Source organism: Capra hircus, chromosome 9 (genome assembly GCF_001704415.2).
Source record: "Capra hircus breed San Clemente chromosome 9, ASM170441v1, whole genome shotgun sequence".
Classification (NCBI taxonomy): Eukaryota; Metazoa; Chordata; class Mammalia; order Artiodactyla; family Bovidae; genus Capra; species Capra hircus.
In genome coordinates, this window is record NC_030816.1 from 84,116,372 (window position 1) to 84,141,874 (window position 25,503).

General features: G+C 50.8%; 1 protein-coding gene across 3 annotated transcripts in view; it reads right to left on the minus strand.

The window, feature by feature from the left end:
- The window catches only part of AGPAT4 (1-acylglycerol-3-phosphate O-acyltransferase 4), a 140,901-nt gene that overhangs the window by 21,736 nt on the left and 93,662 nt on the right, over positions 1-25,503 (minus strand). For all 3 annotated transcript variants that reach the window (XM_005684959.3, XM_005684958.3, XM_005684957.3), the window contains exon 3: positions 9,977-10,146. In XM_005684959.3, coding sequence (XP_005685016.2) covers positions 9,977-10,146 — 170 coding nt within the window. The remainder of the gene's footprint in view (positions 1-9,976; positions 10,147-25,503) is intronic.

Consider the following 25,503-nt stretch of genomic DNA (forward strand, 5'->3'; position numbering starts at 1 on the left):
ACACAACATCCTCACAATGAACTGAACGTACCTTCTTGGCAGGTCAGGATTATTTAGAAAATTACATATTCCTGGACTCTTTCCAAAAATAACCTGTGGCGACTTGAAGGACTCACACACTGATCTATCCTTTAGCCAAGGGTGTATGTGCGGGCTTAGTCACTTCAGTCGTGTCTGACTCTTTGCCCCTCCATGGACTGTAGCCGCCATGGTTCTCTGTCCATGGGATTCTCCAGGTAAGAATACTGGAGTGGGGTGCCATGCCCTCCTCCAGGGCATCTTCCCAACCCAGGGGCTGAACCTGTGGCTCCTGCATTGCAAGAGGATTCTTTACCACTGAGCCACGGGGGAAGCCCGCAGCCAAGACAGGGATTATATACTCCAGCCATGAAGTCTGGAGAAAGATCCTGTGTAGTCGATCACAGCTGTCTGCTGGGGACGGGTACCCTCGGGGGAATTTCCTATTAGTAGAAATTAACCATACCTCAATCTTTAAAAATTAAAGACTTCTATGAATCATGTTGTATATGATATATCATATCAAACAAAGGTAGCCAGTGGGCCAAATCTGCTCTGCCACCTGGTTTTATAAATAAAGTTTTATTGGGACACGGCTGCTCTCACATACACGTTGCCTACTGCTAGGAACGTGGCTGCTTCCATGCTCCAGCAGAGCTGCAAAGTCATGACGGAGGCTACATGGCCATGAAGCCTAAAATAGTCAGCTTGAATAATTACACACTCAGTTCATCAACACTCTTGATTTATAGCCGATGAAAAAAAATTGTTTTCTATGAATATTTAATGGCTGGGAAAATGAAGACTAACTTTTTTTTAAAAAAATGTAGATTCAAAGCTGAGTTAATAGCCTATTTGGAAAATAGTAAAAGCAGAGAAAAATAATAGTAACTATTGCTGGATAGTGAGACTAGAAGTGATTTTTAAATTTTGTTAGATTTTCCTGCTTCTCAATCAGAAAACTACTTTGCAGGGTCCCCTAACAATGCCCTCTTTAGGAAATGGTTGACATCAGCACATCTTTAGCCATTTGCTTCTGGAGCATGAGGCTCCAGATCAAAAACAGTCTGGTTATTTTTCATGAGAAATGGAACAGAGGAGCCATTTGCAGTTTTATGCTAAATTAGTCCATCTTTGATGATGGACAGGGAGGCCTGGCATGCTGCTATTCATGGGGTCGCAGAGAGTCGAACACGACTGAGCAACTGAACTGAACTGAACTGAGTCCATCTTTCAGCCTTAAAACTCTGGATGCTATCGTTAGGCTTAGGCCTTGATGTGGATCACGTTTACTTGGTGGGCCTCAACTTCCCTGGCTGTATTAAGAGCAAAGTCATGCTTAACTGAAAGCATGGCTGTAAAGATCTAATGTCACATGGAAACACATACAAAAAGCTCCTCACTGAGAACAGGACACATGGGTGTTCAATAACGTGTAGCTATCATCGTCACCACCAAGCAGGCACAGCAGCTGAATGTCCCTTTTAACTCAACCCATTTCTTAAGCCAGGTTTGGAATGCAGTAATAACAATAATTCTACTCAGTAGAGCACTCACCAATAGGCCCTGGGCCAGGAGATTCACAGGAGCCAACTCATTTATGACCAAAAGACTTGAAACATATTTAAATATGCTTACAGTCTTCCAGGACACTTGATAACGCTACCAGTTACATGACTCCCCCAGGCCAAGCAAAGGTTTATATGCCTTTAAGAAAGAAGGTATGAGAAAATATATATCCAACTTTGACTCATTAAAGAAAAGCCAGAGGATTTTGTTTAATAAAAAAGAAAATTTGGAGTGTCTAACTCAGGCCTATACTTCAAAGATAAAGGGCATGCTACCACTTCCAGGAATACACTTGGTTATGAGCTCAAGAAGAAAAAAAAGAAAAAGGGCTTCCCAGGTGGCTCAGGTGGTAAAGAGTCCACCTGCAATGCAGGAGACGTGGATTCGATTCCTGGGTCAGGAAGATCCTCTAGAGAAGGGAATAGCAACCCACTCCAGTATTGCCTGGAGAACCCCATGGACAGAGGAGCCTGGAGGGCTACAGTCCATGGGGTTGCACATAGTCAAGACAGGACTGAGCGACTACACTATTTTTTTATGAGCTCAAGATGCATTGGCACTGCCCAGGGACTCCTTTCCGTGGCAACGATTCTCTCAGTGCCCGGGATTGGAAGGGATTTCGCCTCGCCCCGATTCTCTCGGGGTCCTTATCTGTGTCATCCGGACCCTAGCCAGCCTGGCCCAGCTGGAGAACACGCAGAGGCAGAAGGTGGCCCCCTGCATCCTTCCAGAGCTGCTGCTGCCTGGAAGCAACGCAGACAAAGCTTCGGATTAACTGATTAACCAGGTGGGAGCAGGAGGGGAGGAGCCTCCCACAGACCCACCTGCGGGCACCCAAATCCACGCTAACAGGGCTGACACAGCCACGGCGGCGAGGGGAGCCCCTTGAGAGGGAAACAACACTTCTCCACACCGAGAAACTTCTAACCCTCTCTGGAGCCAAGCAGAGCCGGACCAGCGTCCATGAAGAAGCCGGGATGAAGGCAAATGCAAAGCGACCTGCGGTTTGTACCAGTGATGGGAGACTGCAGCTGCACAGGGCCAGGGCCAGGGGAGCTGGTTACATCCCACTCAGAGGACACTCCGTCCCTCCTGCGTCCTCCACACCTTACCCTACTTCCATAAGGAAACTTTCAATGAAGGGAAACGGATCCGGGTCAAAGACACAAGTAATGACGGTGTGCCTACGTGGTGCTACGTGCTTGATGAGGGATTTGGCACACTAGAGTGTGGTAGTGAGTGTGCTCAGTCTGCGTCTTTGCAACCCTGCAGACTGGAGCCCGCCAGGCTCCTCTGTCCGTGGGATTCTCCAGGCAAGAACACTGGAGCGGGTTGCCGTTTCCTCCTCCAGGGGATCGTCCCAACCCAGGGATCGAACCCGCATCTCTGTCCCGTGCACTGGCAGGCAAATTCTTAACCCCTGAGCCGCCTGGGAAGCCATTAAAAAATATATATATATATATATATATATATTACATACATTCATGAAACTCCTAAATAGCATGAAATGGGAAGGGTTCACCGAGGTTCAGAAAAGGCAGATAACCTCCAAGGTCCTGGAGCTGGTCAATGTAGGAACCAGGGTGCCAGTGACGTGGGCAGGTTTTGCATACATGTCTGTCTCTGCCCTGCCACCTTTATCAGAGAACTGGAGCACGCAGACGGAAACGGAAGTGTCTGTTCTGGACACCTGGGCCCACATTCATTTCTTAGGGCGTCTCCTTTCTTGCTTAGTTTTACACGTTTGAAAAATAAAACACAGGAAACCTACAATTTGGGGGAATGTGATCATTGATGGGAGGTTTATAGGAAGAAACATTCGTGTAGCCTTTCTGAATAAATTGGCATCGACAGTCTTCTTTCAGAAATCCATGGTTAGAAAAGTGGTCCTTTTGGAATCAAACCCCAAGAAATGTAGGTTTTCAGATGCATGTGATCTAGTACAGGAAGAACCATGTTTCCCGTCAGTGATCAGAAGCATCCTGGCAAATTAAACCAGAATACTGACAGTCTGGGTTCAGTTCTTGATTTTCTTGGATTTTATGGTCTCTCTTTTCTGACTTGGATTAATAGGTTATGAGAGGTGGACTATAAAGAAAGCTGAGCGCCAAAGAATCGATGCTGTTGAACTGTGGTGCTGGAGAAGACTCTTGAGAGTCCCTTGGACTGCAAGGAGATCCAACCAGTCCATCCTAAAGGAGATCAGTCCTGGGTGTTCATTGGAAGGACTGATACTGAAGCTGAAACTCCAATACTTTGGCCACCTGATGTGAAGAGCTGACTAATTTGAAAAGACCCTGATGCTGGGAAAGATTGAGGTCAGGAGAAGGGGACAACAGAGGATGAGATGGTTGGATGGCATCACCAACTCAATGGACATGAGTTTGCATAAACTCCGAGAGTTGGTAATGGACAGGGAGGCCTGGTGTGCTGCAGTCCATGGGGTCACAAAGAGTTGGACATGACTGAGCGACTGAACTGAACTACATAGGTTCAAAATCACCCCGCAGTGACCTTGAGCAGGCAGAAGGAATGCTGATGTGGACCCTTGGCCACAGCGGGAAGAGTCGGTCAGCAGAGCTCGGGACCACGGCAGCTGGCCACACCCTCTCCAGGGTCTCCCTCCAGCTACCTCCACCCCCTGCCTCTTGTTTTTCCCTTTACCTCCATCTCTCATCTCCTTCTAAAACCACCTGCCTCCTTCAAGGCCTGGGCCCGGGGTCATCACCTTCTGGGACGTTTCTCCATCCCTGGGCACAGCAGTCCGTGTACTGGTACTGCCGAAATGTTATTTTCCAGTTGTTAAAACACTGAAGTCCTTCCCCACGGGTTAGTAAACAGAGCTGCCCCCGAACTAGCCCCTCATATTCCACCTTTACCACCGTGACCCAGCTCCTCCCCAGGACCTCTGTTTCCAAGCAAACAAAGGGGTGACACTCAGAATGACCCCCTGAAGCCGCTAGATGGCTGAGTGGTCAGATATCACACACGCCCAGGGCGCCCCACGTGGACACGATCCCCCTGATTACGGTTCAATGGCTGCGTCGCATGGTCTTATATGACACCTCATTGCCTCTCTGTAGGATCTGAAGTCACTGAGCTTTCCACGCATCCTCGACCCGCCATCCTACCCAGCACAGTGACTTCCGCAGAAAACCTACATGATCTGCTTGTTGGGTAAACGTTTGGAAGACGCATCAGTTGCCCTCATTGTCATCTGCATCCTCGTGTCTGGAAGGCGCTGGGGAGCTTCGAGAGGGCCCACTGCTTAGGAATCAGAGTTCCCTTCTCCTTCTGCTCCTCCTGCACGTAGACACGTGGCAGGAATTCCATCTGTTTTCAGGTGGAGCTGTAATAGACCATGTTAGAGGAGCCTGGCGGGTTGCAGTCCATGGGGTCACAAAAGAGGCAGACGAGACTCAGCGACTGAATGATAGCAACGGAAACATGAGGCTGGAGGCTGAAAGGTGTGGCAGGCGGCCTCCATGATGGCCCCTCTGATCCTTGTCTCTGGGTACTCCTGGGTACCTCCTCGCAGCCCCACCTGCTTCCTAGAGGGAGCGGGGCTCGTGAGCTCCCCTATTGGGCAGAAGTTTGCGTTACAAGAAGGCTGTGGCTTCTCCCTCACCTGGGTGTTTTCTCCCACCCAGCTCGCATTGCTCCCCTGGGGATCAGGGGTGCCTGAGCAGAGACCCAGGCGGGAGGGTCACCCTGGCCACAAACGGGGTGAACTTGGACGCGGGTCCCTGCACGGCAAGCCTTCAGATGCAACCACCACCCAGCCCTGGAGGGACTCTGCCACGACCCCCACGGAGCTGAGCCAGGATTTGGGGCCACTCAAATCGTGCCACTACATTCGGGGCTTGTCACCTGCTGTAGATAACTAACACGCAAGACCCAAACACAACATCCCAGTTGGCCTCTGGGGTAACCGCCAAGCCACAGTGACCCCAGCAGATAAAAATGGACACGAATGGCTGCCTTTACGGAGAGCTTCCCAGGCCCTGGAGATGCTCAAAGACCCGACAAACACCATCTTAGGCAACCTTCAGGGCCACTGTGAAGGAGCCAGTGCGTATTTTTATTGCAGCAGAAAGATAAGTAAACAGACCCGAAGCTTCAGAAGTCATGACTCTTGCGTCGCACACCCTGGCCTGTCCACACACCACACTCACTCAGGGAGGAACAAGTCAGAGGATCCCTTAAAGACCATGACCAGGGCCCATGCCAGCCCTCCAGCTCTAAGGGAACCAGAGTCGCAGGGACAGGACCCCAGAATGACCAAATGGGGGAAAAGGTCATAAAAGACTGGAAGGCCTCTCCTGTTTTCTCTTTTTTTGAAAGAGTCCCAGTGCTTTCTCCCCAAATCCAATTTCACATTTACTAACCCTCCTCTCAAGAATTTCAGGACTCCTCAGGTGGCGCTGCCAGTGCAGAAGATGCAAGAGACGTGGGTTTGATCCCTGGGTGGGGAAGGTCCCCTGGAGGAGGAAATGGCAACCCACTCCAGTATTCTTGCCTGAAGAACCCCATGGAAAGAGAAGAAGCCTGGTGGGCTACAGTCCAAAATCGCAAAGAGTCAGACACGACTGAAGCGACTGAGGCTGCATGCAAGAATTTCTTTGAATTTCACTCGCTTCAATTTCAACTCACTTCCTCTTAGGCTGTTACATGTGAAGATGAAAAATGCCTCATCAGGAACCTTCCTTATTACGTCCCTTCTCTTGCAAAATGCAAACTTCTTGGACTCCAGAAGGATCTCAACACCATGTGATACTTAAAAAAAAGGAGATGACTCAGGTGAGTGTTTCTGAAGGTCAATTAAGACAGAAGCACTGCGGCACGATCCATATGACGAGATGCCGCCTGGTTCCTGTCAAGGGGAGAAGGAGTGAACGGGCCTCTTTGGAAAGGAGCCAGGCAGCTCCTCCTCCAGCCTCGCGCCCTCCAGGCAGACCTCAGCTGCTCTGGGAGACACAAATGGATGGTAACTGTTCCCTGCTTGGGAGAGAGAACGTCCCCCATCCCCACCCTCGCCCTTGGGGGAGAACAGTCTGCCAACTTCCACGTGAGCTGGCCCAGCCCCACAAGGTCATGGGCATCCTGTCTCATCCCCTCGCAGCACCTCTGCCAGCATGTGGCTTCATCAGCATTTGTACAGACGGCCGTGATGGCCACAGCACCCGCTGTTTCCCCAGTGCTGGGTGGCCGGGAGACGTGGTCACTTGCTGCTTCCCTCCTCAACCCTCCACTTCTGGTGCCAACTCCAGGTCCCCAGAGAACATCTCAGCAAGAACCCAGACAACCTGCCGGCCCCCAGAGCAGGGTTACCTGGGCTCCCGTGAGGACGGAAACTGCATCGTCCCAGCTGAGGTCCTGAGACCTGCCTACCCAACTCTGGGTGGGACTCCTAAAACTCCTGAACAGTCTCCAGACCAAGGGAAGAGGCTCGTGCCCTTGCACGCAATGCTAGGTGTTTGGTTTCTAAGAGAGAAAGGCAATCCGGTTGCGGCGGTATTCGTTCAGGAAGTCAGGGCTGGAGATGAGTGGTCCCCGTGTTGTGGGCTGGATGGTCACTCTGCTGGGTAAACTTTCTGTAGCATCTGCACCCTAGGGTGCTGAGCTGTGCTGATCAGGATTTCAGAGTCTCTGCTAGAAAAATGCTCAATGGCGCTGATAGTCACCACTCCACGAAAGCCTCCCCTTCTCAATCCTGGGCCCCCTGTAGTCCCCGGTCCGCTCTCCATGGGTAACTTCCCCTCCAAGCACCCCGAGGGGCCCACCCTCTTCTCTGTGTGGCACCCCTCCCCGTGGCTGCTGATTTTGTTTCCCTGAGCATCTCTGTGTTCCTGCCCCATCCCCGACCCTGTGAAGGTACTGAGGGTTTTCTCTCCTCAGAAGGAGCCCTGAACTGACCAGGAGTTGGAGGTGGGGGAGGAGACAAGACTAGAAACGTTCCCTCCCCGGGTTGCCCTGGTCGTTTTCTGACACAGAGGGGACCGCCCACCACCACCAGCCACCCCTCACCACCCACCAGCTTTTCCTCTCAGTACCGTCCAAGAGGAAAGAGAAGCAACTGAGAAATCAAGTCACTAATTCCCATCCTGGGGCAAATTCTTTACCCAAACTGAGGCCCTGGCTGTCTATGTATAAACAGTAAATGAAAAACAGTAATGATACCATGCGGATTGGAAACAGCACAAATCCAGCGAAAGACACACAGGAGAAGCCCAAAGTCATAAAGCCACCAGGGGGACCACAGGTATAGGAAAGCGCCTCTAAATCCAACAGCTTGCTGTTGCCTCAAATTACACATCTCACATCCTAAGCACGAGCACACCCAGGCCGCCTGCGAAGCCAGAAAATCAGCAGCTGCCCCCAAACTTCACTTGAAGAACCAGTGTCCCAGGAAGCCTAGCTTGAAGGCTTGCACCACCAGTTCCAGTCAGGATTCGAAGACACCCCGGACCCTCTCCTGTAAGGGAGGAGGGTCTGTGTCCATGATGGGGCTCGGATTAGGGTGGCTTTCCTCTCCTCTCAGAGAGAATAAAGCCACAGAACTGTCACCAAGAGCTCTGCCCGAGGCCCCCACAGCAGAAAAACGTGGATACTCGAATCTCTGGTTTTGTTCCTGAAAACAAAATGCACACGCACACACACACACACACACACACACACACACACACAGAGGTCTGCACAGACATCATGTCAGAACAAACAGGAAAACAGGAGAAAGCTGCTGGCAAGCAGGCCTGTCCATCCCTAGAAATCCCTTCAGCACACTCACCCCCAGGCAATCCAGTTTTCTAGAAGTCTTCAGGTAGCAGCAGAGACTCAACACTGTTTCCATCTCTTGAAAAACTGCTAACGGCTTTAGTTTAACGGCATGACAACCATTATTTGTCCCAAAGAAATTATTGGAACCTGTTTCCAAGTATATTTCTTTCTCTTTCCTTTTGCCCAATGTTTTGTCTTTTTTTTAAGAAAATGAATATGTCCCTAAAAAATAAATTAAATATTAAAAAATATTTTATTTAAAAAATAAATAAGGTTACTGAGTCCCTGTTAGCCAAGGGTCTTCCCAACAGGCAGAGACCAACAAGACCCAAGGTTCCAAAGTGACTCTGGACCCACAGGCCGCCGGGGACTGGACACACCGAGGCTGTCCCTGGGGGATCCGATTCTTGGTCTGCTCCACTCTGCGTGGCCTTCAGACTCCTACTTTCTCTGCACTGCGGTTTTGTCTACACGGGCCACCAAAAACAAGCGCGCTGTGCACAGCCCCCCTGAGTCTGTGGGGGCTGCTCCGGGTGCCACACGGGCCCCCAAGTTCTGCTGTGAGCCTCTCCCAGCCCCAGGCAGTACCTGCCGCCCTTCCTGTAGGACACCTGAGCCCGAGGGCCTGGTACCTGCTCCGAGCTCAACCATTACTCCTCACTGCATTCATCATGATAGGGGTCAATGGAGAGGCCCAGTCCCAAAGGCAGGCAAGAGGTCAAAAGAGTTGGAGAAAAGCAGGCTTTCGTATTCATTCAGAATGCTGAAGGTCACATGCCCTGGCCCTGGCATTTAGCTTTCTCAGGCCCATGAAGGTGGGCATTTCGGAGGCAAATGCTGCCCGTGACTCAGGAAGCCGGCAGAGCACAGAGGTTAAGAAAACGAAGCTGTCACAAGGCTCAGGGCCCCCTGCGGTCTCCTGCAAATTCCCACTGGCGATTTCAGGTACGGTATGTCTATGTTTCAATGCTACTCTCTCGATTTGTCCCCCCCTCCTTCTCCCACTGTGCCTACAGTCTGTTCTCTGCGTCTCTATTTCTGCCCTGCAAATAGGTTCATCCGTACCATCTTTCTAGATTCCATATATATGCGTTAATATACCATATTCATTTTTTCTCTTTCTGACTTACTTCACTCTGTATCCTAGGCTGGGGAGTGAGGTTCAAGAGGGAGGAGATGTGTGTATACCCGTGGCTGATTCATGTTGATGTGCGGCAGAAACCAACATAATATTGTAATTATCCCCCAATTAAAAATAAATAAATTGAAATAAATAAAAGGGGGGGAAAAAGAATACGAAAGTGGATGAGTTCCAATTCAAATAGACTTAATGGTTGTGTGATATGGAGCAGGGTATTGAAGTGTAGGTTTTACATAAGGGCAGGTTCCTGACTCCCAAATGTTTCCGCAAAGATTAAATGCACACCGTCACTGATGAATAAATATGATCCTTGCTCACAGCAGACGATCATCTTGATTCTGAGCAAGAAGGAAAAGCAGTCAGTTAAGAACATTTCAACAAGCCGATTAATGCTGCTGCAAGCGCTGAACAACCGAGAGCAAAAGGGCCAGTTATGGTGTTGGACAAAAGAGGTGTGCGGGTCTGACTTACCCCTAAGACCCCAAAGCGCTCAGCCAGGCTCCAGCCGCAGAGGAAGTCGATTTCAAACTTGTGGTTCAGCACGACAATGGCGTTTTCCTTCCCGTACTTGGGGTAGGCTCTGGGGTCCGTGTAGATGACGCACTCTGTACCCGACCACCACTCCAGCAGCATCACCAGCTCTAAAACAGAGAGACAGACAGGCCTTTATTTCATGCATCTCTGCGACCAGGGCTCTGGGCACAGCAAGGCTCTGCCTCCCTAGCTGGAAGGGAAAGCAACTTCAAAGGGTCAAGTGCAAGACCGTTTCAGCCAAGATCCCAATCCTTGAAAGGGTTTAGAAAGAGAAGGCAAAAAAAAAAAAAAAAAAAACAGAAGAGAAAACTCCACAAGTCTCCAGGGGAGGAGAGGAAGATTTGAGAAGGCAAATGACTTGCATTCCTTGATTAAGTACCTTGGGGAAAAGTAAATCTGAAAGCCTGAATCTATGCCCTGGTGTTTACAGAGCTCTGAAAGGCAGCAGGAGGTGAGATACAGAATTATTAACATCCTGTGAAATGACTAATTGGGACACTTATAAACTCCATCAAAGAACACTAAATACCCAATTTTTCTCTCCTACGAACGATGCTGGAGTGTACCAGGCATGATGAAGCCCTGTGGGGAAATACCAGCACCTGAAGGGCTAGGATGAATTAGGGTCATTCCCTCGTGGGCCTCAATGAAACTATGAAAACATTTATAAATGGAAAAGTCCTTTTCCGGGCAATAATGACCAACTTGCCATTTTTTTCTTCAGTGATACCTCTAAATCAGGTGACCAACTCCCAACCTGGTGCCCTGAGGACAAGCCTTCAGGGTAGAAATTGTTGAGAAGAACAGCGGAACCTTGGCAATTCAAACTGCAGCTATAGAGCAGCTTTACACTGGAATGTTACAGTACAGTGTGTTCAGCAGGTGGGTAGGTGGATGGATGAGGGAGCCCTCTGGGAAGGGTGGGCTTAGTCGCTCAGCTGACTGCTGAGTTCGTATCATAGTGATACGAACACTGTTATAATAAAGGGTTCTGTGTGCATGCTTAGTCTCCAAGTCATGTCACATTCTTTGTGATCCCATGGACTGTAGCCTGCCAGGCTCCTCTCAGTTCAGTTCAGTTCAGTCGCTCAGTGTCCGACTTTTTGAGACCCCATAAACTGCAGCACGCCAGGCCTCCCTCTCCATCACCAACTCCCAGAGTTTACTCAAACTCATGTCCATCGAGTCGGTGATGCCCTCCAGCCATCTCATCCTCTGTTGTCCCCTTCTCCTCCCACCTGCAATCTTTCCCAGCATCAGGGTCTTTTCAAATGAGTCAGTTCTTTGCTCAGGTGGCCAAAGTATTAGAGCATCAGCTTCAGCATCAATCCTTCCAATGAACTCCCAGGACTGATCTCCTTTAGGATGGACTAGTTGGATCTCCTTGGAGAAGGGAACGGGAAACCACTTCAGTATTCTTGCCTTGAGAACCCCATGAACAGATTCCACTCTCCATGGGATTTTTCATCAAGAATAGCAGAATGGGTTGCGATTTCCTCCTCCAGGGGACCTTCCCAATCCAGGGACTGAACCCGCATCTCTTGTGTCTGCTGTGTTGCAGCTGGATTCTTGTACCTGCTGAGCCACGGGGGAAGCTCTGTGAAGGACATGCTCCTTTTTACCACCACTTAGAGAGGCACACATCAGGCACTCACTCACTCATCACCCGCCCCGACACACGCACACATGCACGCCCACACATACACCCCTGCATGCACAAACCCACACACACACACACACACACACACACACACACACACACACACACAGACAAAGCCCAGCCAAGCCTCGAGTATGAAAGGCTGGACTTGCTGCCCTTGGAAGTCTCTCTCTCCTTGAGGCTGCAGACCGGCGATGTGGTGCTGGAGCCAGAACTCTCTGAAAGGCGCTACAGTTTAGTTTCTAAGCCCGAGCCCTCTGGGGCTTTGGACAGGTGAACCCCGAAGCACCCCAGCCTCCTAATCTTGGAAGGGGTGGACTCAGGGGCTTTTGCGAGAAGCTACGGGCATCACATACAACAGGCATTCTATGCAGAGCACGGGCCGAGCCCCCAGCAGACCCAGGCTTCACTGCCCACCCCTGTCTGGAACAAACCAGAACACACCCCCAGTGGACACCATAGAGTCTGCCTGTTCCTAGAGCTGAGAAAATGCCGAGCCCCCAGGCGGCTGTCCTCCGGGGGCAGCAAGCCCGGGGGAGCCATCGGGGTTGGGGGGGGGCAGGTCCAACCCCTCCCGGTACTGGTCATGGGGCCTGGATAAGCCCAAGGCAGAGCCACATCCAGGATGCAGCCAGGTCAAGTGGGACGGCTCCCGGGACGCGTCCAGCCGTCACCTCCTGAAGGCCTCTCTGGGCCCTGCTGCTCCCAGTCCAGGGCAGGCCAGGCCTGCTTCCACTTGCCCCAGCCCCTTTCAGGGCACTCACCGCAGCCTGCAACACGGTGCAATGACCCCCTCCCCCACTTACAGGCCACAGGCCCCGTGAGGCACAGACCCTGACCTCAGCGTTTCGCCCCAGGACCCAGCACGGTGCCGTCTCATGTGTGCTTCCAGCAAACACCGTCTGGTGGCCGGACATGTGTAGGCAGGATGTGCCGGGGAACTGGAGGTGTGGCCGCCCGCCTCGGTGGCTCCCGGGGTCCCACCCTCAAAACTTGCGCGGCTCGGACAGCAGACAGCCTCACACCAAGAGGCAGCGAGACTGGGAAGGCAGAGGCGCTGCCTGGGACGGATGCTGTGCATGGATCTGGGGGCCAGGCTCCCGTGCCGCTGGTGCCACTCGACGGCTGTAAGACTTCCCAGTCCGTTTCACAACGTCCCCGAAGCCTCAGCATCTTTGTGAATCCAGACGGGAAAAGCTGCTGGAGGTGTGATGGCTATGACAGCAGCTTCTGTCGTCCAGGCGCCCAGTGTGATTCTGCACACACAGGGGACGGTGAGCAGCCAGCTCCCGTGACTTACACACACGGCCCCCGTGACCACCGAGGGGAAGCGGGAAGGAGTGGAGAGGGGGACAGAGCCACAGCGGCTTCCGCACCAGGGTGGGCGGTCGTGACTGATGGTTGTACCACAGAGGCCCCGAGGCGTCACCGGAGCATTTCTTTATGGAGGTCGCGGCAGCACCGAATCTGCTTTCTGAAAAGAGCACTCGGGCTCGAGTGGGAGCAGAGGAGAAGCAGGGGGGCCCGTGAGGGGTGGCTGTGGAGGCCCAGGGAGAGGCGATGACAGCCGGGCCAGGTGGGGACCAGGGGAGGCCGGGTTCCCCCCTCGCCTCGACAGGCTGGAGTTACTCAACTCAACACTGAAATCTCACCGGGTAAAAGAGTTTTCCTTTTTCCTCCTAAGGGGTTTCATTTCTTTTTTTTAATTCACAAGAAATGTATTTATAGTCTAAATGAAAAATAATTCAATTAATCCAGAAGAATTTAGAGGAAACTGTGCCATTCCCCTTGAGGGCCCTAAGGCATGTCTATCCAAATCCCCTTTCTGGTTTGTTTCCAGTTGTAACTCAGCTGGTAAAGAATCTGCCTGCAATGTGGGAGACCTGGGTTCGATCCCTGGGTTGGAAAGATCCCCTGGAGAAGGGAAAGGCTCCCCACTCCAGTACTCTGGCCTGGAGGATTCCGTGGACTGTGTAGTCCCTGGGGTCGCAAAGAGTCAGACACGACTGAGCGGCTTTCACTCTCACTTCAAAGGCCCACTTGGGAAGGTCTCAGGAGGCGGGGCGGGCTCCACAGGTCACGCGTGTGGTGGCTGACTCCTGATTCACCTCCCAGGGTGAAGCAGCAGCCGCACAGCAACGGCTCCTTCCTCTCCATCCCCTCGGCTCCTGACTCCCTGGCCCGGCTGGGTCTGCTCCTGCTGGGGCGCTCGGCTTCTGCCCCCACACCGCCCACGTCATCTGCCCCTGCCCCACGCCAGGTGAAGTAAGAACCCACTGCGGTCTCAGTCTGGCCTCGGAGGGGGAGCCTGACCTCTGAGTCCCCTCCGTCCACATCCATCACCCCTTCCCGAGGGTCAGCCCTGGGCCTTCCAGCTCCAGCGTGAGCTGCACAGACCACAACCCTCCAGGGCCGGTCAGCCCCCACATGTGACTAAGGACCACTCCCTTCTGGGCATGGGTATCTGCCAGCAGCTCTGCCTCTCTGGTTGAACGCTGGGCAATTCCTCACTAACAACCACAGTCCTGCTCCCTTCCTCAGGGTTAAACACAAGAAACAGCTTGGGAGGTGGCCTGTCCTTAGGGGGTTACACGCGCACGTGTGCGCTCACACACAGTTTTTCCCCCTTGAATGGGTTCAAACTTTATTGACCTTTGTAAACACACGCATGCAATTATTTTCTCCTAACACTGTATTTGGGGTTATTTCCATGTTAATACAGATAGATACACAGAGGTATCAGCAATTACGAACTGGGCTCTGGGTGTGGGCTGGACCATGTTCCAAGGCCATGTGCAACTGCATTAAATCCTCACGTTCAGTGGTAAAGAACCTGCCTGCCAATGCAAGAGATGCAGGTTCAACCCCTGGGTCAGGAGCAGCGCCTGGCCACCCACTCCAGTGTTCTGGCCTGGAGAATCCCATGGACAGAGGAGCCTGGTGGGGCTACGGTCCGTGGGTCACAAAGAGTCGGACTGTCCCCATTTTAAAGATGAAGAATGGGGGCACAGGAATAACTCATCCTTTGTTCAATTCAGGAAATTGCCATTTTCCAGGTCAAAACTAGTCAGAATGGCAGTTGCACTTGGGATAACCAGCTGCATGGCAGCTCCTGCTTTGGACATATTATGATTTATTCAGCCATTCCACCGTCGATTAGCATCCCTTCCCAACCCTGTTTCTTATTGTTACAAATATTGTAGTAAACATCCTTGAAAAGGCATGTTTTTTAGAAAATTGTGTAAGGATTTCTCCAACATAGGTACACCAACAAGTAGAATTATGGACTGAAGAGTATATGTGTGCTCAGTTGCCAGGTCTGACTCTTTGCGACCCCATGGACCCCACCAAGCTCCTCTGTCCGTGGGGTTTCCTGGGCAAGAACACTGGAGTGGGTTGCCCCTTCCTCCTCCGGGGCGGTGAGCAGTGGGGGAATCTTCCCGACCCAGGGATTGAACTTGCGTCTCCTGCAGTGGCAGGAGGGTTCTTCACCACTGAGCCAGACGCAAAAGGAAAGCTGTAAACGGAAATGTCAGTATTTGTTTAAAGCAGAAGCTGGAGTGGATGCAGGGAAACAGGAAGGGAGAATCCGCCTCACACAGATGTGGGATCTGTGGTCAAGCAGGTGGCCCGCTGGCCCAGGGCCCCACCAACGGAATCGGCTCCTGCATCCTCCGGCCCTCAAAGGAGCCAACACTTAATGTCATCAAGGTCCTTCCGCCCACTGCGATCTCAGCCTGCGTATTAATTCCTGGGCCTCATAGGAGTGAGGGGACACCCCAGTCACCCCATTCTCCCCAGAGGTGTGGACTGGGCCCACGGGGCCCCCCGGGGGGGGGCGGTGGTCAGACATTGGTAACAGACAAGACGTGCAGCTGAGGTTCCTTCAGTATAACACAGCAATTTTGAAGCTTCCTGTCCCATTTAAAAATGTTCACTTTGCTCAATTTTGCACTTTATTATTATAATTTTTTTTTTTTTTTTTGGCGGCCACGTCCCAAGGGCAGGGTGGCCAGACACGCTGGAGAAGGCCCACACAGGCGTCTTCCAGGAGCTCAGGCACCTCTGGATCCTGCGACTCGGGGCCACACCCGGCCCCGAGTCATTGCTGCCTGCTTGGCAAACCCCGCGTGGAGCCGGGTGGGGCCGGCTCTGAGCTCTTCGAGGTAATGACCAGGGCGGGGCGGGAGGGGGAGGAAGTGACCATCACTGCAAATCTCAACCTGCCGCCTCGATTTCAGAGGCGGATCGGGGTGGGGGGGCCAGACTCTGGCTGCAAGGGCACATCAACTGAGGAACACATCTGTGCTGTGTAGCTCGATCACAAATAGGAAAGAGGACGTAGATGAACAAAAAGGAGAGTGCGGCGGGGGGAGAAGCACCTGGTTCATATTTGCAAAGAAGGAGGAAAACGGTAACAACCAACATCCCCTGAGTCAGCGCATATGTCACTGTTCCCATTTCACAGCTGAGGACATGGAAACACTGAGGCTGAGCAGCTGGGCGAGCTCCCAGCGCCAGGAAGTCAGCGCGCTGGGCCTCGAACCCAGACAGGGAGACCTACGAGAGTCCGTGAGGACACTAAAGCCATGAGTACCAGGTGACGGGGAGAGAAAGCGCGTTTAGGGAGGGAAGAGATCAGAGTTTAGAGGAGAAAACACACCTCTGGCCTTGGGAAGCCCTTCTCTGTGAGATGAAAACGCCCACCTCAAGGCTGCCAGGAAGGGTACATGTGCTAAAGCGATGACGGCATTTCACACTCGCCTGCCCTGGAAACAGGGTTTTTCTCCTCCTGAAAGCTATGACCACCAAGGATAACACAGCGACGATGGCAAAAGAAATGATGAATGGACAGAGGGGACAGCCAGGAAAAATAAGCAGCAGGTGACCTCCCTGCCTTCAGCCCTGATGTTGGTCGTCCCAGTCCAGATGCTGGGCAGCTGTAAGACCCGGCTCCTACTGTGCCGGATCCCAGGGGTCCACACGCACCCAGGAACCCCAGCAATCCTCCAAACCCATAGCCGAGCCCTTCTGCAAGCCCAGGCGGTTGTGGGGGACTCCCTCCTTCCCCACCAAACCTCTCCCCGTGTGCCCATTTGCACCTGCCATGAATGACAGCCCTTTCTGGAAGCAGTGTCGAGAACACTAGTAAGACAGGGAGGCAAAGTTCCTGCAGAAAAGACCTCGAAATCCAGACTGTTGATTAGAGTTCACTGTTCAAACACCAGCAGCCAGAACTCCCCATGTCGGGGATGTGAGGAGATGTCATCAAGATTGAGGAAAATGGTATTTTTATAATTAACTTCATCCAATCTTAATAATTATACAATCACATACATAATTTATATGTAATCTATAAACTAAGTGTATATAATTATGCACTTATAATGTTTTTTTAATAATTTGGCTGATAATAATTTAGGTGAAAAATGAAACCTCTCAGCCACAGGATTTTCCAAAATGCAAAATGGAAGAAGTTTCTGGGGTGTGATGTGAGACCGCTGCCTGTTGCAGACTTACTTACATTTTAGTTTGATCTGTGCTCTGTGCCAAGTCGCTTCAGTCGTGTCTGACTTTGCAACCCCATGGACTGTAACCCACCAGGCTCCTCTGTCCATGGAATTCTCCAGGGAAGAATACTGGAGTGAGTTGTTAAACCCTCCTCCAGGGGATCTTCCTGACTCAGGGACCAAACCCACATCTCTTGCACCTCCTGCTTTGGCAGGCAGGTTCTTTACCACTAGAGCTACTTGGGATGCCCCTTATTTTGAACTATTTCTAGTTAATCCCCCAGCATATACCTTTTCGCCATAACCAGATTTCAGTACTTTCTTTCCGTGACACCGAACTGGGGGCCCAGTTGCATCTGCAACATTTCCATCCACACCCCAGTCACCCGGGCACTGCTTTTCCCACTTAAGTGCCCAGGTCACTAAACGATGCTGAGGCACGAAGCCCATAAACAGATACACAGTGTATCTGTGCTACTAACATTTCATAGGATGATTAGAAAAACAATGTCTAAAAAAGCTCCTTAGAATGAGGGGAAGGTTGGGAAGCCCTGCAGGACGTCTCTGATAGAGATGGCAACACCAGAAGCCACTTCTCCTGGACCACACAGCATCTCCATCACGTCCTCCCAGCCCCGGACCACATGGTATCTCCATTGTGTCCTCCCAGCCCAGGACCACACAGCATCTCCATCACATCCTCCCAGCCCAGGACCACACAGCATCTCCATCGTGTCCTCCCAGCCCCGGACTACACGGCATCTCCATCACGACCTCCCAGCCCTGGACCACACGGCATCTCCATCACGTCCTCCCAGCCCCGGACCACACAGCATCTCCATCGCATCCTCCCAGCCCAGGACCACACGGCATCTCCATCACATCCTCCCAGTCCAGGACCACACGGCATCTCCATCACGTCCTTCCAGCCCCGGACCACACAGCATCTCCATCGTGTCCTCCCAGCCCAGGACCACACGGCATCTCCATCACGTCCTCCCAGCCCTGGACCACACCACATCTCCATCACGACCTCCCAGCCCTGGGGACATGCGTGTTTCTGTGCAGGATTTGCTCCTGGCTTCCCTGGTGGCTCAGACGGTAAAGAATCTGTCTGCAATGCAGGAGACCAAGGTTCAATCCCTGGGTCAGGAAGATCTGCTGGAACAGGGTATGGCAACCCACTCCAGGATTCTTGTCTGGAAAAACCCCATGGATCTCATCTAGTCTGTGCCCAACACCAGCTTAACACACTCATTGAGTCCTCACTATCCAAAGAGGAAGTGAGACTCCTTCACCAGCCTCTACTGCTTGGTCCACCCTCTTTCTTCTGCATCCCTTGAGCTAAGGCCAAGTTGAACTCCACACTGTTCCTAGAATCACCTAGAACTCACCGTACTTACCCTTGGCCTCTTGTCCAAGTTGTTCTCTTGGCCAGAAAAGCCTTTCCCTTCCATAGAATCCCCAAACCTTCTCCAAGTTTCAAGCTTCAGCTCAAACGAAGATCTTGTCCATGAACTTGGGACCACCCCCACCTTCTATGAGAGGTAATCTGTCTCTCTTCTAAATTCCCCTTAGGGACACTGTGTCGATGATCCTCTGAAGTCAGGCAGCCCTGATCTGAATCCCCGCTCCGTCATTTACTACCACCCCCCCACCACCACCACCACCGACACGGGCATATCACTGAATCTCTCTAGGTTTTAGGTTTAGATGTAAAAAAGGAATAATAAAACACCAGTCACAAAACTGTTATGAACACTGAATAAGACTAACACTTGGGACTTCCCTGGTGGCCCAGTGATTAAGAATCCACCTTTCGATGCAGGGGATGTGGGTTTGATCTCTCGGGAGGGAACTAAGACCCCACATGCCGCAGAGCAGCTAAGCCTCTGCACTGCGAGCACTGAACCGGAGCACCTCAACCAGAGCCCTCGTGCCGCAGCTAAGACCTCCCTAAGGCCTCCCTCCCCTGACGCAGCCACAAATAAATAAATAGTTTTAAAAAAGACTAATGTTTGACTAAAGGCTGAGCACCGAAGAACTGATGCTTTCATACAGTGGGGCTGGAGAAGACTCTTGAAGACCCTTGACTACAAGGAGATCAAACCAGTCAATCTTCAAGGAAATCAACCCTGAATATTCACTGGAAGGGCTGATGCTGAAGCTGAAACTCCAATACTTTGGCCAAGAACTGATGTGAAGAACTGACTCATTGGGAAAGACCCTGATGCTGGGAAAGATTGAAGGCAAAAGGAGAAGGAGGTGACAGAGAATGAGATGGTTGAATGGCATCACCGACTCAGTGGACATGAGTTTGAGCCAACTCTGGGAGATGGTGAAGGACCGGGAAGCCTGGCGTCCAGGGAGTCACATGTGACTGAGCGACTGAACATAAGCGTTTGAAAAGGAACTCCAGGCAGCAGTGGTAATGAGCGATCAGCTTCCTCCCTTGGATCTCATGTTCTTTCTCGAAAGTCCGGTTCTGTTGGGTCTGCGGTCTCCTTCCACACGGACCACACAGTCCCTCAAGGAGGGACTCATCCAGCTTGTTGTCCTGCTGCCCACAGCACACAGAACAGGGCTTGCACAGATAAATATCCACAAATTTCCATCATTTCACAGCTGCTGATGCCATGATTTGTAGCTAACAGAAAATTCACAAGGATCCAGGTCATGTCAAAAATCCGTTAAGGGTGGCAGAGCGCTTGGGCCCATTTAATCCCACTCCTGGGCATAAATCTAGAGAAAACCATAATTCAAAAAGACACATGAACCCCAGTTCACTGCAGTGCTATTTACAATAGCCAGGACATGGAAGCAGCTAAATGGCCATCAACAGAGGAATGGGACAATGATACACAGAGAAGATGTGATACTTACCTGCAATGGAATATTACCCAGCCATAAAAAATAATTTTAAACAATTTAAGCAACATTAAGAAGTTATTAATCTCTTTCAGTTCAGTTCAGTTCAATTCAGTCCCTCAGTTGTGTCCGATTCTTTGCGACCCGATGGACTGCAGCACACCAGGCTTCCCTGTCCATCACCAACTCCCAGAGTCCACTCAAACGTACGTCCATCCAGTCGGTGATGCCACCGACCATCTCATCCTCTGTCGTCACCTTCTCCTCCCGCCAATAATCTCTTTAGGAACACTTACAGTGTAAAATCTACTGAAGATAAGTATCTACTCCAAATTGTCTTCCATTTAATGTTTTCCCTCATCTTCCCTCGTCAAAATAGAGTGAGCCTTACATTCATAAATGAGATTCATTACTGAGAGAAATACACATACTGTGACTGTTGAAAAGGATTATAAAAAATTGAGATGCTGAAATGTACACAATTCCCAAACTAAATTTTAGGGCCAGAAATGTGAGACAGAAACTACCCTGCAATTACTTATTAAAAAAATGTTTTCTCCACAAGAAATCGTTTCCTTCTCTCAGCCTAGGAGGCCACAGGTTCTCGGTTTTGTCTTTTCTAATGCAGAAATGATTTCTCTGTCAGAGTAACATTTTAAGCCGATCATCTGCGTCATTCATTTAGTTTTGGCTGTGCTGGGTCTTCACTGGGTTCTCTCTAGCTGCGACCCACGGGGGCCGCTCTCTAGCTGTGACCCACAGGGGGCCGCTCTCTAGCTGCGACCCACGGGGGGCCGCTCTCTAGCTGCGACCCACGGGGGGCCGCTCTCTAGCTGTGACCCATGGGGGCGCTTTCTAGCTGTGACCCACGGGGGCCGCTCTCTAGCTGCGGTGCCTGGGCTCTAGAGTGCGTGGGCTCAGTAGCTGTGGCGGTTGCACTCAGCTGCTCCTTGGCATGTGGAATCTTCCCAAACCAGGGATCGAAGCTGTGTCTCCTGCATTGCCATGTGGATCCCAAGGGACCACCAGGAAAGCCCTGTCAGAGTCACTTTTAATTGCAAGAATAACATACAGATTGTTTGCTCTTCTCTGACTGGCGATAAATGAGACCACCAGAGAGCTCTGGACCAATCCTAACATCAGTTATTTCATACAAAACTTCTTGCGCTTTCAGCAAGGTAACATTCTGTCCCTGTTAAGGTTTCCAGACAGAATGCAAAGCGCCCAATGAAATTTGAATATCAGATAAGCTTCAAGTGATGCTTTAGCATATGCACGTCTCCTGCAATACCAGATGAAAGATTACTAACATATCCACCGTGCCATGTCTGGGAGATACTCATAATAACAATTATTCGATGTTTATCTGATATTCAAATTTAACGGGGAGTCCTGAATTTTTACTGGCTGAATCTGGCAGTCAGAGTCCTTATCAAGCTAGCAGTAACCATGGCAACAAGCACTGATGTGGCTCTAGAAACGAGCTAGAAACGAACAGTCAGGGTTGACTGGCACCCACGGCCCCATGGGGCTCCTACCAGCATCACCTCAAGCACCCTGAATGGCCATCTGTTGAGACAGACGAGGTGGACATTTATTCCCCATTTCACAGATGACAAAATGGAACGCACATGGCTTTCCCAAGGTCACGCAGATCTGGGGTAGCAGGACCACTGCGCTCGGGGGCTGCCACCTGGAATTCCCCACAGTGGATGGCAGGGTTCTGTCACCCTGCTGGCCTCATGAAGAGGCCAGAACTCATGTTCTGAGAATCTTTGCAATTTTCAAACAATAAACCTGTACTTCAATTATATCTCAATCTCATTCACAAAGGTCCCTGACAAATCTTTTCCCTGGGGCTTGTCTGAGCTTTATCTAATCAAGTCCTGGAGCCAGTGGGTGGGCACCACAACCAGCTACTAAACCCTAATTGCTTGGCAGCCCTGGGAAGACCAAGGCTAAGAATTATGAGGCTCTGCCATCTGCAAACTGCCCTAGTAATCCCCATCCAGCCCTCGTTAATTCTGGCTGAGTCCAAGGCTGATGCAAAATCTCCAGCACCCAGAGGGCTTGCAAGGCAGTGAGAATGAAGGTGAGGTGACCCAGGCCAGGCTGACCGCTGGGGGGACAGTGTGCGTGTGTGTGTGTATGTTAGCCGCTCAGTTGTGTCTGACTCTTTGCAACCCCATGGACTGTAGCCCACCAGGCTCCTCTGTCCGTGGAATTTTCCAAGCAACAATACGGGAGTGGGTTGCCATGCCCTCCTCTGGGGGGGAGGTCTTCCCCATCCAGGGATCAAACCTGGGTCTCCTACACTGCAGGCTGATTCTTTACCATGGGGGACAGTGGAAGGACATACATGAGTCAGAGGAGGAAGTAAAGGTGGAGAAGCCAAGGATGGAGGGAGGAAGGGCTAGAGTTCCTTACTGAGCGTGCACTGGATGCAGGCAGTGAGCCTGTCCCACACAAACCACTATTTCACTGGCCCCAGAGTAACCCAGTTAGCATTACTCCACACAGATGCAGAGACTGAGGCTCAGAAAGGTCTAGTAACCTGGCCAGGGCCACCGAGAGAGTGAAGATTCCTCTCTGGTTTGCGCACCCCCAGGACCCAGGCTGTCCGGGGGAGGAGACCCAGACTCACACTGTCCCTCAATTTCCTGCTGCTTTACTTTCTGCATCACCCCCCACCCACTCCCCCTACAAAGCCCTCACTGACACCCTAAAGAAGCCAAACTGGGATCACGGTGCAGTTCTTTCAAATATTTATTTTAGTTTCAATAAAGCACTGTATTTGTGCAGGCCCTGCACTCTGGGTAACATCTTATTAATTCTGAGATGTGTACTGTTCTCATTTTAGTACGCCTGAGATCAAGGGCACCCAGGATGTGCCTAGTTTCATGTCTTCTTCTTAAAAAGTATATAAAATAATGAGGTACCTTACAATTAACAATGTCTTAGATTCTATGAAATACAGAACTTTTAAAAACAGGGTGACCTCAGCAAAGTGGCTCTTCGACTGGCTGCATCTTGTCTGTGGCCGTGTGTTTGGAAAGTGCCAGGCGCTGGGGGTTGGAAGGCAGGGTGAGCAGGTGGAACACAGGATGTGCAGGGCAGGCGACTATCCCGTCTGACACCGTCAGGTGGCTATGTGACACCACCATGCGATCACGGTGTCACTATCATATTGCTATGATGTTATCATGAAGAGCTTCTTGAGGGTGCCTCCGGGAGGGAGTAAAGAACAGGGAAGCCTGGCGTGCTGCAGTCCATGGCATTGCAAAGAGTCAGATATGACCTAGGAGGGAAGCCTGGCGTGCTGCAGTCCACGGCATCGCAGAGAGTCAGATATGACCTAGGAGGGAAGCCTGGCGTGCTGCAGTCCACGGCATCGCAGAGAGTCAGATATGACCTAGGAAATGACCAGCAGCATGATTTTATTGAGACCCACAGGCAGTATGACACAGAGATCCCTAAGGTACATTATGGACTTTAGGAGTCTCAGTGTATCAACACAGGTTCATCAGGGGTAAAAAAGGAATCACATTAATGAAAAATAATAAGCTAGGGAAAACTGTGTGTGTGAGTGTGTGTATGTATCTCTGTGTTGGATCGAGGGGCAAGCAGTGTATGGAAACTGTACTTTTGCACAGTTCTCCTGGAAACCAAAAAGTGCTGGTAAAAAAAATAAAGTCTATTCGTTTTAAGAAAACACAAGGTGAGTTGATCCTTTTCTATTTCCTCCCCCCCAAAAAAATGTTACAGAAAACACACAAAATTTTGCTCTCTGCTTCTGTCTTTGCCAGAGTTTCAGCTCGTTTCAATTACCTATGACAGATCAAAACAGGAGCGACAGGCGTTTCACACAGAAGAAAACAAAACGAAGTGCTATCAGATTCCTAGGTCATAAGATCGTGATCAACGGCGTAGAAAGATCCCACCTCCACCTCAGCCTCTGAACACCAGCTCACTCTCCAGTCACAGGGACGGCAAAGGAAGATGAGCAATGTGCCAGGCCCCAGGAGGTCTGAAGGGAAGGGGAATGAAATACCCACTCTAGAGGAAAGGCAATCAGAAGGAAATCATTAGAAAAGCCAGTGGTTGGCCCTTGGGTCATAATTAAATCCACTTGGCCAACAGACTATGTGCGCGCTAAGTGCTAAGTCACTTCAGTCGTGTCCGACTCTGCGACCCCACGGACGTAGACCACCGTGCTCCTCCGTCCATGGGATTTCCCAGGCAGTAATACTGGAGTGGGTTGCCATTTCCTTCTCCAGGAAATCGTCCCGACCCAGGGTTCAAACCCGCATCTCTTATGTCTCCTGCATTGGCAGGCGGGTTCTTTAAAGATAACAAACAAAACAGTTTGTTCTTTGTTCTAGACAAAGAAACCTCGAGAACAGTTCCCCAGAACAGATTTCCCCGAACAGATTCACTGCCACCCTTGTGTGCTCACATCTCTCCGGCATCACTCCACTGGTTTCTGAACCCTTTAAGAATGTAACCCTAAGCAGGCTAGCAACCGGATTCCAAATATAGTGACCCACTGACTAAGTGCTTATTACGGGCTCTGCCTAGTGACGACGTTTGCAGACAAGGATGCCAAGCAACAGAAAGAAAATGAACCAAACATTTAGATAAAAGCGAAGGGATTTCCCACTTCCAGAAGGTCTGATAGTTGATGAAGCTACAGTCAGACAAGAATAGACGTGTATTTTTTTTTTTCTCCACCTGTCATGGTCCTGGAGACATTGACTTGAGTAATTAAGAACATAGTCAAGGCTAAATTATAGCCATTTGACTTCTGTAGATTGACATTTAAAACATCAGTAACAAAGATTCTGTCAGACATAGATTCTATGAGCTGAGAGATGGCATTGCCATCCGTCCAGCTGCAAAACAAACAGTTAGTGTGGGCATAAACGACAGGGAGGTTACCGTGGCCTCCGCCCGTGGAAGCTCTGGAGTCAAGGCAGTCTGATTAATGACTCTACTTTTTCTAGGCGATGACCTTTGACAAATTGTTTGTTTTTCTTTCTATCTTGAAGGCAGAAATGGTGCTTTCGACTCTTAACTCACACCTCCCCACCCCCTTTCTGAACAGAACTGTAGTGTACGACAACAGGAACTGCTCTCCTTCCTGGATGTAGAGTCACTGTCCAATCTCGCGCACTCTAGGCCACCCACACTTTCTCCTTTCTTGCCTTCTTTTGGAATACATCTTTTTCTTTTACTGGCTGTGCTGTGTGGCACACAGGATCGATCTTAAGTTCCCTGACCAGAGATGGAACACGCTGTCCCTGTGGTGGAAGCCTGGTGACCACTGGACCCCCGGAAAGGTCACTGGAATCAGTGTTTTAAGTCATTTTCCATGAGTATTTTAAATCAATTTAGAATGTGTAAAGTCTCACCATCTTCTAAGTGGT